Source organism: Engraulis encrasicolus, chromosome 6 (assembly GCF_034702125.1).
Source record: "Engraulis encrasicolus isolate BLACKSEA-1 chromosome 6, IST_EnEncr_1.0, whole genome shotgun sequence".
NCBI classification, from domain to species: Eukaryota; Metazoa; Chordata; class Actinopteri; order Clupeiformes; family Engraulidae; genus Engraulis; species Engraulis encrasicolus.
In genome coordinates, this window is record NC_085862.1 from 56,479,937 (window position 1) to 56,500,081 (window position 20,145).

The window sequence follows — 20,145 nt, forward strand, 5'->3', positions numbered from 1 at the left end:
ATTGAGTGAGCTTTACACATTCAATCTGGACACACTGGGTCTCCTAGTGGGACTATACAATCATTTTGCACACCAGGGATTATTTCAGAAGACTGTACAAAACGTGTGAGATGTTTCTCAAGAATTATCAGACATGGAAGTCAGACAGGAGCCATTATTGACCACAACGACAATTGTATACTCTTTCCTCAACATAATTTATTATTTCCGACAATACCAGAGCTCGTCTCACAGAGACCATTTTTAATTACACATTATGCAATAAATATGCAGGAAGGGCATAGACATTAAAGATGGTACAAAACATATTTACAAACAAGGATAGTGCAAAAGAAAGAAAAGCAAATGGGGGAGAAAGGGGACACATTAATTAACATAATAGATTCTTGCATTGTTTGTTATCAGAAAAAAATACATTTGTGGTTATAAGTAATGCACTGCCCCCTGGAGGAGAATGGATGAAGTCCATCTACCCAAGAATACTTTTGCAGCCTGACCACTGATTTGTAGTGAGATTTAGCCATGATGCTCGTCGATGGCCTCATCGAATCATCATCATTTGAAGAATAGATACACACACACACAAAATAATTGTCAACGCGTGTAAATTAGAAAAGGGGAAATTCTTTGCAAGCAAAAACCTGAAGTAAAACAACAGTAAAAATAACAAAAAAAGGAAATGTGATGTGGAGATGATGAATAAATCCTCCGGTAGAGAGAGAGAGAGAGAGAGGAGCTACTGGGGCGAAGGGAGGAGGCTCGTGATACTGGTAAATAACTTAACCAACCCAAGACGTGAAATGTAAGGTGCAACCGTCTTGGCCGACGGCCACAGATAACCCATCCCTTGCCCTGAGAGCTATAGCGATATTAGCACCATCTGATAAAGTCTCCTCCAATCACAAAGCCACTTCCTGTGTGGGGTCTCAGGCCTCCACGGAGGCCTAAAGTGCGCTCGTTCAGATGAACGACATAAAGTTTTCTCTCAGACAATCTTTTTTTTTCCGTATTAAAACATACATACGTTCATACAAACATACATCTGCAAACATGAACACACAACATTACCATGCATATATTGGAAAGAATAGTCCTTTTTTTGTTCTTTGTATAAAACACGATTCAAGTTATTGAAATGGGCCGACCCTGAAGGTTTCTTTTTCTTCTGTGAGTCAGACGACATGCTTAACATCCCGTCATATCCGCAGCGTTGGATGGGTTCAGAGCAGGCAGGGCCTGCCTATCCGCAGCGTTGGATTGGTTCAGAACAGGCAGACCGCACTAGGTCTGATCCTATTGGCGAGCGAGAGTCAGTTCTTCAGCGGGTCGGCCCAGTCACTTGTCTGTCCGTGTAACACACGCACACAGACGTTGTGGTGGTGCCAGAGTTGTTGTGCACAGGAGAGACACGCACTGCGCGTCCAAGGACAACAGAACAGCTGGTCCACCACCTAAACTCAAGGACACATCAAAAGCTCACAAGGCAAAGTCCGGACCTGATCATACTTTTTTTAGTTTTGTGCATAGAGTATGCAAATACATCCACTAATACTCAACTGTTGGCCCCAAAGCACTGATCATCCAGCCTTTGAAATCATACCAAAGGGAAACAAAAACAAAAAACAAATACAGGTGCACAAGATAATACTGCAGAGATTGGGTGATCACAAAGAGAGCGCGCGAGAGAGAGAGAGAGAGAGAGAGAGAGAGAGAGAGAGAGAGAGAGAGAGAGAGAGAGAGAGAGAGAATGGCAGAGGAAGTGATCATCATGGGAAGGCGTGATCATTGACAGACAAGTGATCACCTGGCAAAATATTAGATTCATCATTGAGAGAGAGAGAGAGAGAGAGAGAGAGAGAGAGAGAGAGAGAGAGAGAGAGAGAGAGAAGGTGATCATCGAGAGAGGAATTCAAGTGGAGTGGCCGTGAAACGATCAATACACAAAACCGCTCTCATAGTGGGGCCCAACTAAGTAAGTAAGTAAGTAGAGACTTGCATCTGGACTAGCCCTGAAAAAAGTGAACAGAGGAGAACTGATGTGACAGGTAGGGGGGTAGTGCCCCATAGAACTACACGGGTGAGTGAGGATGAAACCCTGACGAACAGGACAGGAGGACAGGAGTTTCTTTTGAAATGGAGGGTTGGTTGGTTGTTTTGTTTTTTTGTGCAAACCCAGAGAGAGAAAGTTACTCTTTGAAATGGAGGGATGGGGTAGGGTGACCATCTTGCTCCCCCCGCACACGTACTTCAGTGTGGTTCTTTCTTGGTTCGAGGATGTAAGGGTGGTGGGGTGAGGTTGACATGACTGCTTGTCTTTGGTGTCCCAGACCAGGGAGAGGAGAAAGCGTGTCTTTCTCAGTGCAGTATGTGCTTCAAGATGGAAGGGAACGGTGGATGCATGTCTGTATCTGGTGTGTGTGTGTGTGTGTGTGTGTGTGTGTGTGTGTGTGTGTGTGTGTGTGTGTGTGTGTGTAAGCGGACTCCACTCCAGGCTCGTCTTTGGGGACTGATCTACAGCCAGCCGTGACGCCGTCATGACCTCAGTGTCATCAATCACCTCGTCTCTCCTCGGGCCAGTGGTTATGTGTCTTTGTACCTGCAACACAGACACACAAAATGAGCTTTGGTATTTGGGTTTGGCAGTTGGTGTAATGGTATACAGACAGATAAAATGAACTTTAGCATTCGTATTTGGTGGCTTGTGTAATGGTATAAAAATAGTGTACTCGTATATCAGATGTAGTAGTAGAGACATCTATGCTGCGTGCTTGAGTGAGATAAATCTGACACGCATTGAAACAGAGACAGGCACTGTGTGAGTGTTTGTGTGCGCGAGCAAGTGAGGGAAATGACTTACAGGTACTCTCTGGTAATGTTTTGGGAAATGACACACGTCATTCATAAACAAACTGACTCAGCAACAGATAGAGCGTAATTGAGTGAGTGAGTTTGAGCGAGATTGAGACGCAAAATCTGTGTGCGTGCCCGCAAGTGTGTGTTCCTACCCGCTCTGTAGGGTGAACTCTGGCAAGGCATGTGTGTGTGTTTGAGTGTGTGAGTGTGCGGGCGTGCGCGTGCATGTGTGTGTTCTCCTACCCGCTCTGCAGGGTGAACTCAGGCAAGGCTCCCAGCGATGTCAGCTGCTCCTCCAGGGCCACGATGCGCAGCCCAATGTAGCCAGAGGACAGAAGAAGCAGGACCACCCTACACACACACGCACACACACAGACACAGACACAGTTAGTACAGGAATTGGCCGGACGTGAGCAGTCTCACACTTTACTTGTTATGCAACGTAGGTGTAAAGGAGGCCCACTCTTTTCTCACACGTCATGCGTTCAAGGAAGTCGTTAGCAAGCTGTCTGTGGTGTGGGCATATTGAATGTCCGCTATACAGGATCAGATAGGTGTGTGTGTGTGTGTGTGTGTGTGTGTGCATTTTGAACGTCAACTGGGTGATTCTCACGAAGCTAAAAAAAATCAATGGCAATGAGGTTCTAATGGTTAAATATGACAGGGATTCTTTTGATAATATACATTACTGTAGAGCAAGACGTGTACTTTCTGGCACACTAGTTCATTTTAAAAAATGTTATTTTTATTTTCCACTTTTTATGCATTTTATAGGCAAATTCTCATTACCGAAATGTGTCCCGACCAAAATTTCTGGTCTTTGAATTAGGTTAAAACATAATAAAAATATTTAAAATACGTAAATGACACTACAAGAGCGTTGGTCTATGTCTGAAGTTTCATTAAGTGTTCCTTGTTGGCAAATTAAATAATGAACACTAATGAATATTTCAAGAAAAGATCGTGTCCCCAAGTTTTTCTTCTCATTACCGCAATATATTTCAGAGCTACAATTAAAAGCCATCAGAATTTCAATATGAGCTGAAACTACCTACAATTGATGTGTACCAACAGGAGATTCAAGATGGCTACATGATTAGTCAGCCTTATTGTTTGTGCCTGTAAAATGTCACAATTTGTCTCACAAATATGCAAATACGACAAAAGTGGTTCTCATTACCGAAATTAGTCAATATTTCAAAATGAAAAAGATTTTTTCATTTTAAACTTGCTTGGTAATAGGGTATTCCTTTTCAGAATTCAACAATGGTCATGAATTAGCTATGTCATAATTAGTCAAGTTACAGTTAACATTATTGTGCTGAGCCATCTCATTACCGCAATACACATTCTCATTACCGCAATGTTTTAAGTACCTTTCGGTAATGAGGATTGTCAATTTCGGTAATGAGACTTTATGGTGATTTTACATTTAGAATATATTTTCATGACATATATCCATTTCGCTTTTTATTTATTTACATTTTTAAACATGCAACTGCAACCTTAAATACAAATTATATTTTTGCAGTATAAATATTGTCACTATGTCACTTAATTACAGTTAAAGCACTTGATGAAAGTGTTAAGTGACATCGCATCCATTTCGGGTTACAATATGCAATTGTATTGAATCAATATTCGATATACAATATTGTAAGTAAACAAAGCAAAAGTAAACATATGCAATAGCTCTAATGGGGGTTTGTCTGTAAAAGTGATCATCTCCCTATACATTACATAAGCTAAATTGAGTGGTCATACAGGTGTTGTTCATAGACCATTTTTTCTGTTCTCATCCTTTCTGGCAAATGTTGTGGTGACATTTATATTTTGTCCCACCCTTGGAAGAACAACAATCAACTATGGGCCAGAAACCCTGTTGTGAAAGTTCATTGAGAGCAAGTAGCAACTTAATTCTTGCTCATATGCCAATCCATGAATCAATATTCCACCCTCGAAATGTGGTCCTTTGATGCAAAAAAAATAATCAAACTGCCTAGTGATGTCACCCAATGCAAAGGCAATGGCAAACAACGAACCCAGCACTCGCAGTGAAGTTGTCAGATTGCGTAGATGGCAAAAAGGGAACAAGTTGGGAGACAAAATCGACTCACTTCAAGTCCATGTGCTTTTCCAGAAATTGACAGATTTTTTTGCTTCCTGTGTTTGGTTGTCATACCCTAGTGGGTTTGAGTATTTAAGTATCCTTTTTTACTAACTTGACTTCCTTCCAAAATCTAAGTTTTGGATCCAATTTGATCTTTGTTAAAGGGTGGCACAAAAGGCTTGGCATTTGAAATAGCAGTGAATAGGCCTATTTAGCGAATTCAGCGAGAAGTATTAGTTTTTAGAATATTTCAATCAAAACTAGTAAGAAGAATCATTTGGAGGAATGCTCTAGTTACCTTTCCCAAATTAGAAACTCCTCATGCATGTTTTTTGCAGCCTTTAGGAAGGTTTCAGCCCCCATACTCTGATCCTTAAGCCATGCTCAAACACCCATGTACCCATCTTTTAGTCATGCTGTGAGTTCTTGATGTCCTGGGTAAGTGGAAAGGTAACGGGATCAAAACAGCCTCAAAATGCACTTTGCACTGATTTAGCTGAAAATGCCCATTAACAGCAATTCAAAATTCCAAGTCTATTGTGCCACCTTTTGACAAGTATCAAACATGCTAGAAAATGAAAAGGAAGTTAAGGTAGTTCAAAGGAACAATACTGCAAGAGAAGAGCAGGATTTTGCAACGTTTTAATTTTGTTTTTCATGCACCCTATACTAATTATGGGCATGTCTGATATTGTCCTGAAAACCAACACTTTTTCTTTTTAAAAAATGTGGGTGAAGTGAAAGCCCACTTGGGAAACTACAACTCCCATTGTCATGATCCAGTGCTCCACAGCACACACATGAACACTGCACATTGCACACAACAGAATGGTAGTTACAGTATATCACGAAAGTGAATACACCCCTCACAGTTTTGCAGATTTTTGAGTATATCTTTTCATAGGAAAGCATTACAGAAATTTAACTTTGACTCAATGATTAGTGACCTTTTAGCAACATATTTAAGCGCTTACATTTCTTGTTCACTCAGAAAAAAACAAAATACAGCCATTAATGTTTGAACATGTACTCACAAAAGTGAGTACACCCCAGATTAAAATCCGGTAGAGAAGGGGCTATGTTGGCTCGAATCGTCTCGAAATGAAACGAAATGAAAAGGGATGACAAGGGAGGTCATCAGTGTGCGTTTCAACCTTTCTTTGCATTGAACTTTTACATTTTGAGTCTGCATCTGGCTTAAATAGATTGGTGTGAGATTTGAATGCAATCCTATGGAGAATATCATGATCTGCTTCAGTAGTCACAGTGCATGTTGACATGCATGTTTCTTTTAGGTGTATTTCAGATTACCAATGTTGACAGCATTCATGCATCCCCAAACCATGTCAGTCCCACTACCATGCTTGGCTTATGAGAGGATACACCTTTTTTGTAACACTCACTTGTTTACCACCACACATGCTTGACACCATCTAAAGCAAATTTGTTTATCTTGGTCTCTTCAGATCACACAACATGGTTCCAGTGATTCATATCCTTGGTCTGTTCATCTCTCTTGAGACCAAGATAAACAAATTTGCTTTAGATGGTGTCAAGCATGTGTGGGTGGTAAACAAGTGAGTTTTACAAAAAAGGTGTATCCTCTCATAAGCCAAGCATGGTAGTGGGACTGACATGGTTTGGGGATGCATGAATGCTGTCAACATTGGCAATCTGAAATACACCTAAAAGAAACATACATGTCAACATGCACTGTGACTACTGAAGCAGATCATGATATTCTCCATAGGATTGCATTCAAATCTCACACCAATCTATTTAAGCCAGATGCAGACTCAAAATGTAAAAGTTCAATGCAAAGAAAGGTTGAAACGCACACTGATGACCTCCCTTGTCATCCCTTTTCATTTTGTTTCATTTCGAGACGATTCGAGCCAACATAGCCCCTTCTCTACCGGATTTTAATCTGGGGTGTACTCACTTTTGTGAGTACATGTTCAAACATTAATGGCTGTATTTAGTTTTTTTCTGAGTGAACAAGAAATTTAAGCGCTTAAATATGTTGTTAAAAGGTCACTAATCATTGTGTCAAAGTTACATTTCTGTAATGCTTTCCTATGAAAACATATACTCAAAAATCTGCAAAACTGTGAGGGGTGTATTCACTTTCGTGATATACTGTATGGCTCAACCGCATTTATGCCTCATCCCCAATAGCGATAGAGTGAACGGGAGCAGTACCATGCTCAGGGTACCTCAGTCATGGAGGAGGATGGGGGAGATCACTGGCGGGTCAGGAATCGGGAGTCTGATGCCCTGACTGCCATTAGTGTGCAATGTGCAACTCAAACAGTTAGTGGTGTTCAGTGATATTTCATAACACATAACGTTCATAGTGAATTCCGGCTTTGGTCCGGACAGTATTATGGTGATACTGTACCGAAAATGTACCGAACTGTGACCCTAAAATCAAGGTGTACCGAACCGGCATACCATACAACCTACTCTAGTCATCTCCTGTTCCTTCTACTTCCTACTTCCTAGTTGCCGGTGCGCGCCGAGTCAGAAAAAAAGTCCAGTGCACGACCTCGCACTGCGACATGATTTCCCTTCTCATAACAGATTTAGATTTCTGGTCCACTATAGATTTTTGGCTGGAGAGATCAGTGGTGAGTTGTGATATCATATTCAGGGTGGGGATGAGGAGTGGGATGTATGCGCTTCATTGGGGTCATCAGGTGGCTACCCTCCGGTGTTTTGATGATGGACGAACTATAACTATAACTATAACTATAACTATAAAGGGCAGTCATGGGTGACTTGCATCCAAGAGGTTGTCGGTTCGAGTCCCGACCCGCCAGGTTGGTGGGGGGAGTAATCAACCAGTGCTCTCCCCCATCCTCCTCCATGACTGAGGCACCCTGAGCATGGTACCGTCCCACCGCACTGCTCCCCATGGGGCGCCACTGAGAGCTGCCCCCTTGCACGGGTGAGGCATAAATGCAATTTCGTTGTGTGCAGTGTGCAGTGTTCACTTGTGTGCTGTAGAGTGCTGTGTCACAATGACAATGGGAGTTGGAGTTTCCCAATGGGCTTTCTTAACTTCAGAGTGCACCCCTTGGCCTTCACCCCTTGTACTATGATGTTACTTTGGTGCCCAGGAGGGGCCTCGCCTATTCACCTACTGCAGGGGTGGGGAGCCTTTTTCATTCGAGGGGCCTCTTCAAATTCATCCGAGGGCCGTAAAAGTTCTCAGAGAGCCGTACTAATAAAACAAACTAGGATTTCCCCCAGCACTTTAGGCCTATATTGAAGGCAGCCACCTTTTAAAACAGACCCCACCTTCTCTAGTTCCCCTGAATATAACTTAATTGTATTGCAAATGTATTTTCTAAGATTCCTTTACAAAATGTGTCATATTTGGCTGGGTTAAGTCTTGAATCCCAATATCCTTCAGTAGCTTAATGAATGTTTTTTATATAGAATATATTTATCATCTTATTAGGTGTCATTTGATTAGTTCTGCCCTGGAGGCTCTGTCGTTGTGCTAATAATAAAAACAAATAACACATCATTTACTAATATTTGGCTTTAGTTCAATTTATTTCTCCTTATTCTCATTACCGAAAACTCATTCTCATTACCGAAACGTATCCCTCATTACCGAAATGAGCACTTAATTGGAAAAAAAGTACTAAAGGAAAACTGAATTCATGTATATTTTTTATGAACACAGTACCTTTCATGTTTCTTTCACTTCAGTATATTTTTGGACCGAAATTGTAGGTTTTCACTGATGTATTCTAAAATTAAAGAGGAAAACAAATGATCCTATTGCGGTAATGAGGTAAAATGGTAAAATTCTTAACTAAAATAATAAGAAAAAAAACTTATTTGAGTGTTTTATGTAGCCCCTAGTACAACTATCAATATTCAATGAACACAACTGCTAGAACAATTAAGTGTCCTAATACATTTCATGAAAGAAAAAAATTGCGGTAATGAGCATTTTAGCAGACATGGACCTATAAAACGTTAAAAAATGTGTTTTAAAAAGTTGTCAGGTAAGTTGATATTATTGTGCTTAGTAACTGTACACTTTGATGTAACTGATTCAAAAAGAAATTCAACCAAAAAAGCATTTTGAAAAAATGGTTGTCAAAACACCTTTGTTGCACGTTTCGTGAGAATCACCCAACTATACTTGTAGGATGAGATAAGTGTGCGTGTGTGGGCATGTTGAACGTCAGCTATACTTGCAGGATCATATCAGATAGATGTGTGTGTGTGTTTGTGGGCATTTTGAACGTCAGCTATACAGGATCAGATAGATGTGTGTGTGTGTGTGTGTGTGTGTGTGTGTGTGTGTGTGTGTGTGTGTGTGTGTGTGTGTGTGTGTGTGTGTGTGTGTGTGTGTGTGCACATGTTGAACGTCAGCCATACTTACAGGATCAGGTAGATAAGGAGGAGTGTATTGAGGCTGTTTGGTTCTCGTTGCACGAGTAGCGAGCGCGCTCTGTCCGTCACACTCCACACCCACGAGCCTCCTGTGACAAAACACACACGCAAACATACATGTCCAGTCAATATATTTTGAAATACATTATACCAGTCGTCCCCATCTTTTTGAACTTCAGCCCCATTTTGGAGCCAAGAACACTCTCACGATACTGTTACTAACCAGTTTATATTGTGGTTTTCCCGGTTTTATTTTAAGTGCCTTCTCTCTGCAGTACATCCGCCCTACCACTAGGGGTCCTGAGTCAAAGTTTGGGAGTCACTGCATTGTACTGTGCTGGCTATGTGCAGTAAGTTATGACAACTAAGGAGAGGAAGAGGAAGAGACAGCGATAGAGAGCGCACGAGAGAGACAGCGAGGTGTGATCAGAAAAAGACAGACATCAAGAGTGTGTCATCGACAGGGAGAGAGAGAGAGAGAGAGAGAGAGAGAGAGAGAGAGAGAGAGAGAGAGAGAGAGAGAGAGAGATTAGAGAGTTTATGGACATGTCGGTGGGGGGTCATCTCACCTGAGTATTCTTCCATGGAGCTGCTGTCGTCAAGCTCTTCCCGCTGAGACTGAGAGCGAGAGCACCTCAAGGTTGATTGGCTTGCGTGCGTCAGCGTATCTGCAAACACACACACGCAACCGAGCCTATTAAAAACAGCCTTGAACTTTGCCTGATACACACACGCAGCCATAAAGGCCGCTCTGAGTTACTGGATGCGCTTTGTGTCTGTGTTTTTAAGAGATTTTTAATTCCCCCCGCCTCAACGCTTGTGCGAGTCAAAAATCGACTGATTTTGGAAGGCAATTGAATGTTAAATCCTACCTTGAATCCCTTTCAAATCTGTGTCTTTTGTGTGTGTGTGTGTGTGTGTGTGTGTGTGTGTGTGTGTGTGTGTGTGTGGTGCTCACCTTTACTGAGGTGTGGGGGTGGAGGGTCTAGCAGCATGGCGGAGTCTCCGGCGTCCATCTGGTCAAAGCTCTCCTCCAGGCTGGACTGACTGGAGTGCTGAACACAACAACAACAACAACAAGCGGAAACAATTAGACAACATGCTCACACCCTCTCTCCTTCGCACACATCTCTGACTGCTACATCAAACAGCCAGGTCCATGTGGACCGTTCACATAGTAGCTCATTATTTTCAGTCACACACACACACACACAGCTTACCTGCAGTTTGCCCTGGTCAAAACTGTTCTCCGCAGACGAGAAGATGGGACTGCTGTTTGTGCTGCCATCCTGCAACAAACCAGGACAAGAGAGGATCAGTCATGGACAGCTGTGCATGTGTGTTATCTTAATTTGTGGTGAAACTGTGCATCAGTCAACACATCAACATGCTGTTAGAGCTAGACACACACAAACAGAGAGAGAGAGAGAGACAGAGAGAGAGAGAGAGAGAGAGAGAGAGAGAGAGAGACAGAGAGAGAGAGAGAGACAGAGAGAGAGAGAGAGACAGAGAGAGAGACAGAGAGAGAGAGAGAGAGAGAGACAGAGAGAGAGAGACAGAGAGAGACAGAGAGAGACAGAGAGAGACAGAGAGAGACAGAGAGAGAGAGAGAGAGAGAGAGAGAGAGCGCAAGCTCACCTCCAACTGGGGGCAAACGGAGCGTAGGAGCTTAAAGCAACCCTCCCGGTTCCGCAAGGACACAAACAAAAACTGTAACGAGAAACAGACACACAGACGTTAAAGACAACTCTTCCTTCATACATATGCGATATTAAAGACTACAGTTAGACATGGTATTTGTGTTTTCAGGTGTGTGGAAAACATTGCTCAGCGATGCTACTAATGAGAATGGACACGGCTGGCTTCAAAGGTGACTATTGTATAACTCTGACATCAGCAGGTTTCCATTAGCCCAATGAATATTTCAACACGAACACACACACACACACACACAGATAAGACCAAAGTCCATCCTCCTTGTGTGTGTGTGTGTGTGTGTGTGTGTGTGTGTGTGTGTGTGTGTGTGTGTGTGTGTGTGTGTGTGTGTGTGTGTGTGTGTGTGTGTGTGTGTGTGTGTGTGTGTGTGTGTGTGTGTGTGTGAGGGTCAGGGACAGGTAATACTGTACGCAATCAATCACTCATTATTGATATGACAATATAGTTTGATATGGGGCAGCAGATGTAAAATAGTCTGAGGCCAACATGGTACAATTCATGAAATGGCAACAAATATTTTAACAATTTAATTGTACATGGTCCTTTATAAATTGAAACTGAAGTGGTGTGTGTGTGTGTGTGTTACCTTTTCCCCCTCTGTGCGTATGGACAGGGCATTTGGCACCAGTAGAGCTGTGTTCTGCTTCTTCAATGCCGTTACACTGGATACAGGAATAACAACCTGCAGAGAGAGAGAGAGAGAGAGAGAGAGACACACACACACATTAGACAAACAGCGTTTTGTTTGGAGTGAACACACAGAATGCATGCTGCACATGGTTATCTCCCAATCACGCACTATCACACACAACTGCAAAACTAATCAGGGCCACGCATCAGTCAGACATGGCACATGTTCACTATCCGCTGCACCATGTACGTACACAACACGCTTGTGCGCAGAATAGTGTGTGCGTGGGGATGTAGGGAGGTGTTCTGTGTCCGTATAATCTATAGGAGTGTGTATACACCTGTGTGCACGTGTATGTTTAAGGTGTGTGTGTGTGTGTGTGTGTTGAAGCGGTACCTTGGTGGCTTTCATCAGCACGGAGGAGTGGAAGCAGACATGGTTTTCCGAGATGTAGATGCGGCCGTGGTAGGGCACCTCCTTCTGTAGCGCACAGATGTACGCTAGAGAAACAAACAAACAAACAAACAGAGAGAGAAAGAAAGAAAGAAAGGAAGACAAAGACAAAAGATTAAGAAAGAAAGAAAGAAAGAACGAGGGGGTAGGAGGACAGACAGCGAACAAGAAGAGTGGACACAGAGGGAAGGACAAAGAACCAGATTAGACATTGTCTCCATCTCTGCCAAAAGAAAACAAAAAAATCTAATCACACCACAATCATATCACATCACATCAGCTACGCTACTTCACGTCAGCAACTGTGCACACACACAAACGCGCGTTTTATCATTTACAAATACGCCTTGTTACAGTAAGTAAGCAAGAGGTCAAGTCCACATCCGTGTTTGACCAATGGGCTGACCTGACACCTTTCAGAGTGCTCACACACAAACATACACACGCGAGCAGGCGCGCAACGCACACACACACACACACACACACACGAGCAGACACACACGAGCAGACACACACGATGGCAGTGTGGAGCTTACCATGGACGAGGTCTTCTGACTCCGGGAGGTCGGGGAAGAGCTTGTGGAATGTCTTGTTGTGCTTGATGAAACTCTGCGGGAGACAAGGAAGACTAGCGTGAGCATAGACACCAACTGACAGTGTGTGTGTGTTTGTGTGTCTATGTTTTGCTTAAACTGCAGCATGTCCAACAGCGCAGCAAGAGTTTAGAACACAGCTGTACGCTTGTTTGTGTTTCTATTTGTGGGGGGTTGGAGCGCAGATGTGGATAAGGTTTCAGTTTTGGCATCTGTTTACTGTGTGTACAAAGCTCTGTTTGTGTGTGTGTGTGTGTGTGTGTGTGTGTGTGTGTGTGTGTGTGTGTGTGATCAATATTGTACTCACACTTCTGGAGCCGGTGCTGTCCGTCCTCTCGAATGTCCTTTCGCTGTCAAATGTCTGAGACCTGCACAATAACAAAGTGGCATATCAAAACATGCAAACACACAAGTGAGCATGCGTTGTGCACCTGATTGAGGTCGACTGGGGTGATCTTGGGGCTGCAGCTGGGCCTTCTTCAGATTCACTCACACATACACACACACACACACTTGGGGCACGCATGATTCACTCACTCATGCAAACACACAGACAGGTGTGCGTACCTGACGGGGGCGAGCTTGGGGCTGCGGCTGGGCTGTAGGCTCTCCAGCTGGGACTCCTCCAGACTCAGGGCTTTCCGGGGCTCCACCTTCTTCTTCAGGGAGGAAGACTTGCCCTTCCTCACCTTGGCACCGGGCACCGCCGCCCCCTCTACCGTATAACTGCAGAGAGAGAGAGAGAGAGAGAGAGAGAGAGAGAGAGAGAGAGAGAGAGAGAGAGAGAGAGAGAGAGAGAGAGAGAGAGGGAGAGGGAGAGGGAGAGGGAGAGAGGGGATACATTTAGTACTTTATCACTTGCTACAGCAGTTTTTATTCACAATAACTTCCTGTCCTTGTCATATCCTTAGGCTGTCCATCTTTTTCACTCGCCATGGGACTGCTAGCGGTAATGAGGTAGCTAGCTCAGCACACCGTAACGGGGTAGAATCAGCAAAATAAAGGTTAGTGACAAACCCTGTGTGTGTGTGTGTGTGTGTTTGTGCAGCATAATATAGAGGGTAACGACAGACAGCAAGACTCAAGCCAACCCTTCATTTTGAAAACACCAGACTACCTTATAGCCCAACACTGGCTTACGTGTGCCAGGTGTGTGTGTGTGTGTGTGTGTGTGTGTGTGTGTGTGTGTGTGTGTGTGTGTGTGTGTGTGTGTGTGTGTGTGTACACTCATGCATGTATGTGCATATAGGAAACAGGATAAGAGGAAGAAGCACTTGGGGGAGAAAAAAATCCCCAATGAATAGAGAACAAATTTGAAAAACTAAAAAAAATCCCCAGGTGAAAAGCCAGTCATGCCGTGTCTGATGAACTAGACCCTCCCATCGCTCACACATATTTCATAAGCCATTCAGTCAAACACCCTCCTGTCATAGGCGAGCTTAAAGATGTACTCAAAAAAAAAATCTTGCTTTATCTTTATTGTAGGGAAAAACACACATGCGCATGTGGCAGGTCTGCATACCCTTGCTTGTAAAATCTCACGACCCATGTTTCCTGTTCTCTGCTGGGAAGACAGATGGTGTAAGTTGTGTGTGTGTGTGTGTGTGTGTGTGTGTGGTGGAAGAGATTTTTTTTTCCTGGCACTGACGTCTAAGTGTGTATGTCCCCTTCTTTTGTGTGTGTGTGTGTGTGTGTGTGTGTGTGTGTGTGTGTGTGTGTGTGTGTGTGTGTGTGTGTGTGTGTGTGTCAGTGAGTGTGTGTCCATTCTTCGAAAGACGAGCACCCTCCATCAGATTGTAACTGAACCTGAAACTTAAGCAGTCTTGTGCATCAACAACATCAGCAGAGACAGAAAGAAAGAAAGAAAGAAAGAAAGAAAGAAAGAAAGAAAGAAAGAAAGAGCGAGAGACCAGTCCAGTCTGACCCTTTTAAGTTCTAAAGAGGGTGTTCAATATGCCAGAACTGGGCCGGAACTGGGCCCCAACCCGCCCCATTGATCAATCAGCCTGATAGCATCTGATCTGACAACACCACAAGAGACAGATGGGACAGGACGGGACAGGATAGCATCTCGCCTTGACACCTCACCTGTGCAGCCGATCTCCGAATCTTCGAGATAATCGGACGCTCCAGGACCTTTTCATATCACTTGCTTAGCGAGTTCCGCCCAAAACGGCCTGGGAGTAGCGCAACTCCCCACCGCCGTACGCCGCGCTACAACGCGCCGTGCCACTTAAAACGCCAGTTACAAAAGGGTCACCAAAAAGCGCCTTCATGCGTCGACATGATGAAAAAAAAAACTCCCAACAGGCACCACCAACAGACTAAGATCCACAAGGGACAAGAGTATGATGCTCAGGGGCGCGGGACACGCGCGTGAGTATACCACGGTATCCGATCCTAGTCACCCGCACGCAGTACAGAGTGGATCAAGTGAGTTGGTTTTCCAGTCCTCGCACACCAACATTCCACACGGAGGAGTGTCTGACTGCTCTCAAAATGGTGTGACACCTCCGGCACACACTGATGTAATGCAACTCCTCCCTCTTGCCTGACTCGTGTGTGTGTGTGTGTGTGTGTGTGTGTGTGTGTGTGTGTGTGTGTGTGTGTGTGTGTGTCTCAAGAGTGTTGTGCGAGTCTAGGCAGCTCTGCTGGAGTTCTGGAACCAACACAAACACACACCTGCTGCTGGCCTACCATCCAACCATCCATCCAACGCACGTCTGTAAAATTCCACTGCTACCACCCGGGACCATTTCACCCAGGGCCATTTCACTGTGTACCTGTGAACACTTGAATTCTCTCCTGTGTGTGTGTGTGTGTGTGTGTGTGTGTGTGTGTGTGTGTGTGTGTGTGTGTGTGTGTGTGTGTGTGTGTGTGTGTGTGTGTGTGTGTGTGTGTGTGTGTGTGTGTGTGTGTGTCGCGTGCAGGAAGAGGGGCTGAGGGAGGACTGATCCCTGTCCACGGTAGGGAAAACTCTATTTGTGTGTCGGTCACAAAGAGGTAAAAAGAGAAAGTCGCCAAACCAGAAAGACATCGCCACCACAGAGCCCTCGGGGGAACTGGTTTATGAGAATATGGGAATGTTGTGTCTCATTTCCAGGAACACAGAGCTGTCGTCTGTGTAGAAAATCTGTGCTGTGCTCAAACGCCGTAGCCAGAGACGATAGTTTTTTTAACAAGATCTTTGATGCTATGCTATGCTTTGGTGCTCGTGTGTGTGATTAAGTGTATTAATTTAGACTGGGAACACTGAATCCACATTGGGAATAGGGCAACTGTTGGCTTTGCCTGTAACACCATGCTGTTGACTTTTCTTCTGGGCTTCCTGTGTGTGGCGCACAGTGTGTGTGTGTGTGTGTGTGTGTGTGTGTGTGTGTGTCCTGACCACCTGTGAGATCTAATTCCGATTCCAAGCCCCTCCATCTGCCACTCATTCATCATCACATACGGAACCTGATAGGACTTCCTGTCCCTGCTGATGAGGTCACTTCCTCTTACTGCTGATATTAATATTTTATGTCCCATCAGTCTACAGCGGCCAATGAAAGATCAATAACACACAGTAGGGATGCACAATGTATCGGCCAAATGTATCGGTATCGGCCGATATTTGACATTTCTCAACACATCGGACATCGATCCGATGGGTAAAACTGGGCCGATGTTAACGCCGATGTTTTTTTTAATATGTTACGGTTCTAAAAGATTGGACTTGACGGTGACTTTCAATGTTTGTCTTCTAATTTGTCTCTATTTTTTATCTAATTTTATCACAGGGAGATAAAAAGTGTTTTTGGAAATAAGAGGACATTCAAAAATTATGTTTGTTTGCATCATTGTCATCTCTTTTAAAAAAAAGAGAAGAAAAACATCGGTATCGGTTAATATCGGTTATCGGCCAAAACCGCAATATCAATATCGGATATCGGTATCGGCCGAAATTTGACATCGTGTATCCCTAACACACAGCCTTTGGTGTGTGTGAGTGAAGCATGTGTTGTTGGTTAGGATGGTTGTTTGGGGTTTGTTCCGGTTCAGGCTACATAGTTGTGGCCATGTTGATAGCATGTTTTTTCTACCTGCGAAGAACAAAGAGGGGAGGGGAAACACGGTGTAAAAGTGAAAGTGCAGACTGAGCTTGGCTATGCCCCGGAGTCAGGCGTGAGCCATGCTTCACGCCTCCCAGTCCCTCCCTCAGTCTCATGTAATACACATGTGTGGCTTAGCTCGGTGACCGTAGGGGGGAAAAGTGGTGTGATGATGATGATGACGATGACATGTCAAGTGGTGTGACAGGAGTCACATGCCTGTCTGTGTGTGTTTTTGTCGTAAATGTGCAGTGGCCTGAGCTCCACACACTAGACCCAGTGACCATGGGACTTATTGACTTAAAAACCTCACGCTTGCCAACGTGAAGCCAGAGGCAGCGGCATACACACACATGACTCCCATGACTGTGTGAGTCACACACGCGCGCGCACACACAAACACACAGCCACAGTGTCAGGTTTCAGCAGGATCTGATTGGGCCCTGGGCCGGCTTAGGGATCAGGCCATGCCACCTCTTCAGGAGCTGCAACCTGGGTGCTGGTGGTTGAGGAGGAGTTCACAAGAGACTGGTACCACCCATTCCTACACCCCAACACACCATATGACTTTACATTTAGCAGACACCATCAGAACTGACTTACATAAGTCATATACAATGTGTGGGTAAAAACACAGTGTACTGTACAAACATTCATAAGAGTGTAGAGGAGTAGCCTAGGGTTAGTTTTCATATTTGGGAGAGACTGACAAGCTGCACTCATGTACAGTCAGACTCATGAACGTGAGCCGTGGCACACATGGAGACATCTGGGGCATGCCACAGCAAGGAGATGTTACCTCGCTCCAGTGCCAGCGCATAAAACAACAACCACCACGAACACACAGACCAGGTGTACATGTTCTCTCCTGCCTTGACGTGCTCTTTTGCTTGCAGCAATCAGAATGTGCTCAGCACATGAAGTTCTTATTACAACAAACTCACATTGTCTGTGAGTAAGCTCATGTGTGTGTTTTTTCTGCAGAAGAGCCATTCTGGAAAATTCTCAGGAAAACAAGTCTCTTCAAAGCTAGTCACACCAACTTAGGCTTCTAGATTCAAAAAGCACTGGAGGATTTTAAAAGAGAGCTGTACACACACACACACACACACACACACACACACACACACACACACACACACACACACACACACACACACACACACACACACACACACACGCTGGTGAGAGCTGCGGTGCATATGGTGTGTGTATGATTGCCAACATGCAGGACCAGGTACCAAACAACATGCTCCTCTACCTCCTGATGCGAGATGGTGTAAGCTTATACCATATGGCCAACACACAGGAGCACACACACACGCACAAAGCTAAGAGATGCATACAATATGCATGGATCAATCACACACACACACATACACAATGATATTAATTGGATTGTCTTGCCAAGATAATAACATGCCAAATCTCTCTCTCTCACACATACAAATGTGTGTGTGCCGTGCACACACACGCACGGTCAAGGATGCTGTGAGACAATAAAAGTCTAATTATTTTATTGAGTGATGACTTTAAGGATTGAATAGCAGTGATGCAAGTTTATACTGTAATTTAGACATGGAGTGGCCTTGAGGTGGCCAAGTATCTGATGCTGTCTGGACTGCGCTGCTCAAACACTAATCAGATAAAGCCCTCCCCTCCCCTTCCCAAACACACACATCACAAGTTTTCGTAACGGGCGACTGCATCTTTTAAAATCTAGCCTTGCAAGGCACCTAAAAAAAGGCTTCTTTTAAATACACCCCTTCTGATGCGCACACACACACACACACACACACACACCATACATGTGACTGTATCACTGTGATACAGTCTCATGCATGGAGTCTGTGTGTGCGCTCGTCTGGTGTGTTAGTGTGTATGCGCGTCAGAAGAGGTGCATTTAAAAGATGCCTTTTTTAAGGTTAGATTTTAAAAGATGCAGCCGTCTGTTACTAAAACTTGCAAGTTGTGTGTGTGCTGTAACTGTAGACTGTAGAGTGTAACACCTGTGTGGCAATGAGGAAGTGGCTTAATAGAGGCCATGATGACCTTTCACACACTTTCATTTCAGCACCAAGATACCCATCTTAACACTTACTGACTAACACCCCTATTGAACACACAGATGGCCTTAACACGTTCAAACACACACACTTCATTACAGCAATGAGACGCCTGTCTCTTAACACTGACTGACAAACACACCTATTGAATCTCAACATGTTCAAACACACACCGTCTGAATACGCATCAAGCCAAGTACACACACACACACACACCATTGTGCAACATTTTTCCAACACGGCTACACCGCTATTGATAAAACTTCAAGTGTTACGTAAAGTAAAATAATCACTACAGCCAACAGAAAATGCCACAGAGTGAACCAACACGATGAGTGCACATGCACACACATTTACCGTACACACACACCTGAACATAAGACAAAACCTACCCACATGTCTGACTGCATTGACCTGGCAATAGCCAGTCAAAGCAACACCACACCACAAAACACGCTGCTCTACCCAGGCCAGGCCAGCCCCTGGGAAGAAGACCTCTGGAGTCTGGACAGTGAGAGGGTCAGTGGGCCAGGCCAAAGGTCCAGTGTGCCTTTAACCCAGGCCACTGCATCCACACAACCAGGCTAGCTTTGTGCCATGCCTGACACAAAAGCAACGGTCCTATAACGTGCACACTGATGAGGATGCAAATTACACCCTTCCATGCCCCTGCCACTGAGACGAGACCCTCTTTGGATGGTATACTATGCCCATGCTATTGTCTTAAGTGCACACTATGTTTTTTTTTTTTAAATCTCCTGAATGTGTATTGCACAACTACATGACATGTCTGAATGTTAAATGTCTACAGAGCAAACAAAAGTTGTATCATAGGTCAATAGGAATTTGAATTCTGTTACTTTAAACAACCCTTCGTTTCCTCCACTAGCACCCCACAATCCACCCGAATCCTTCATTTTTAAACCCACCGAAACACCCATCCCCATTGCCCACATACTTGTTAACCAACCAGCAATCACCCCAAAGGCCCTGAATCTGTCATTTTTAACACTCTGACCCACTCATGCCCCACACACTTACCAGCCTGGCCAGCCCCCAAAGAGCCCACCCCCGCCCGCTCCTAGCAGTCCTTACCCATCATCCCCCTCCAGCTCCTGGGGCACCACTGCTTCCTCGCTGAGGGACACCAACCTTGTCTTCGGCTCCATGTCACAAACACACACGCAGACACAGACAGGACAAGACGAGACAG

At 44.4% G+C, this 20,145-nt stretch overlaps 1 protein-coding gene across 2 annotated transcripts in view; it reads right to left on the reverse strand.

Moving 5' to 3' along the window:
- Window positions 1–482: 482 nt before the first annotated feature.
- si:zfos-943e10.1 (GRAM domain-containing protein 2B) overlaps window positions 483–20,145 on the reverse strand; it is a 26,113-nt gene continuing 6,450 nt past the window's right edge. Inside the window, exons 1-13 of one of the 2 annotated variants that reach the window (XM_063202021.1) lie at window positions 14,864–15,583; window positions 13,343–13,501; window positions 13,083–13,143; window positions 12,719–12,791; window positions 12,126–12,229; window positions 11,685–11,780; window positions 11,021–11,092; window positions 10,603–10,671; window positions 10,341–10,437; window positions 9,952–10,050; window positions 9,372–9,471; window positions 3,097–3,204; window positions 483–2,596 (exon numbers count right to left, since the gene is read on the reverse strand). In XM_063202021.1, the coding sequence (XP_063058091.1) occupies window positions 2,581–2,596; window positions 3,097–3,204; window positions 9,372–9,471; window positions 9,952–10,050; window positions 10,341–10,437; window positions 10,603–10,671; window positions 11,021–11,092; window positions 11,685–11,780; window positions 12,126–12,229; window positions 12,719–12,791; window positions 13,083–13,143; window positions 13,343–13,501; window positions 14,864–14,919 (1,110 nt within the window). In that variant the 5' untranslated portion in view covers window positions 14,920–15,583 and the 3' untranslated portion in view covers window positions 483–2,580. Of the gene's footprint in view, window positions 2,597–3,096; window positions 3,205–9,371; window positions 9,472–9,951; window positions 10,051–10,340; window positions 10,438–10,602; window positions 10,672–11,020; window positions 11,093–11,684; window positions 11,781–12,125; window positions 12,230–12,718; window positions 12,792–13,082; window positions 13,144–13,342; window positions 13,502–14,863; window positions 15,584–20,145 lie in introns of those variants that run through there. The other variant, XM_063202020.1, reaches the window with a different exon arrangement.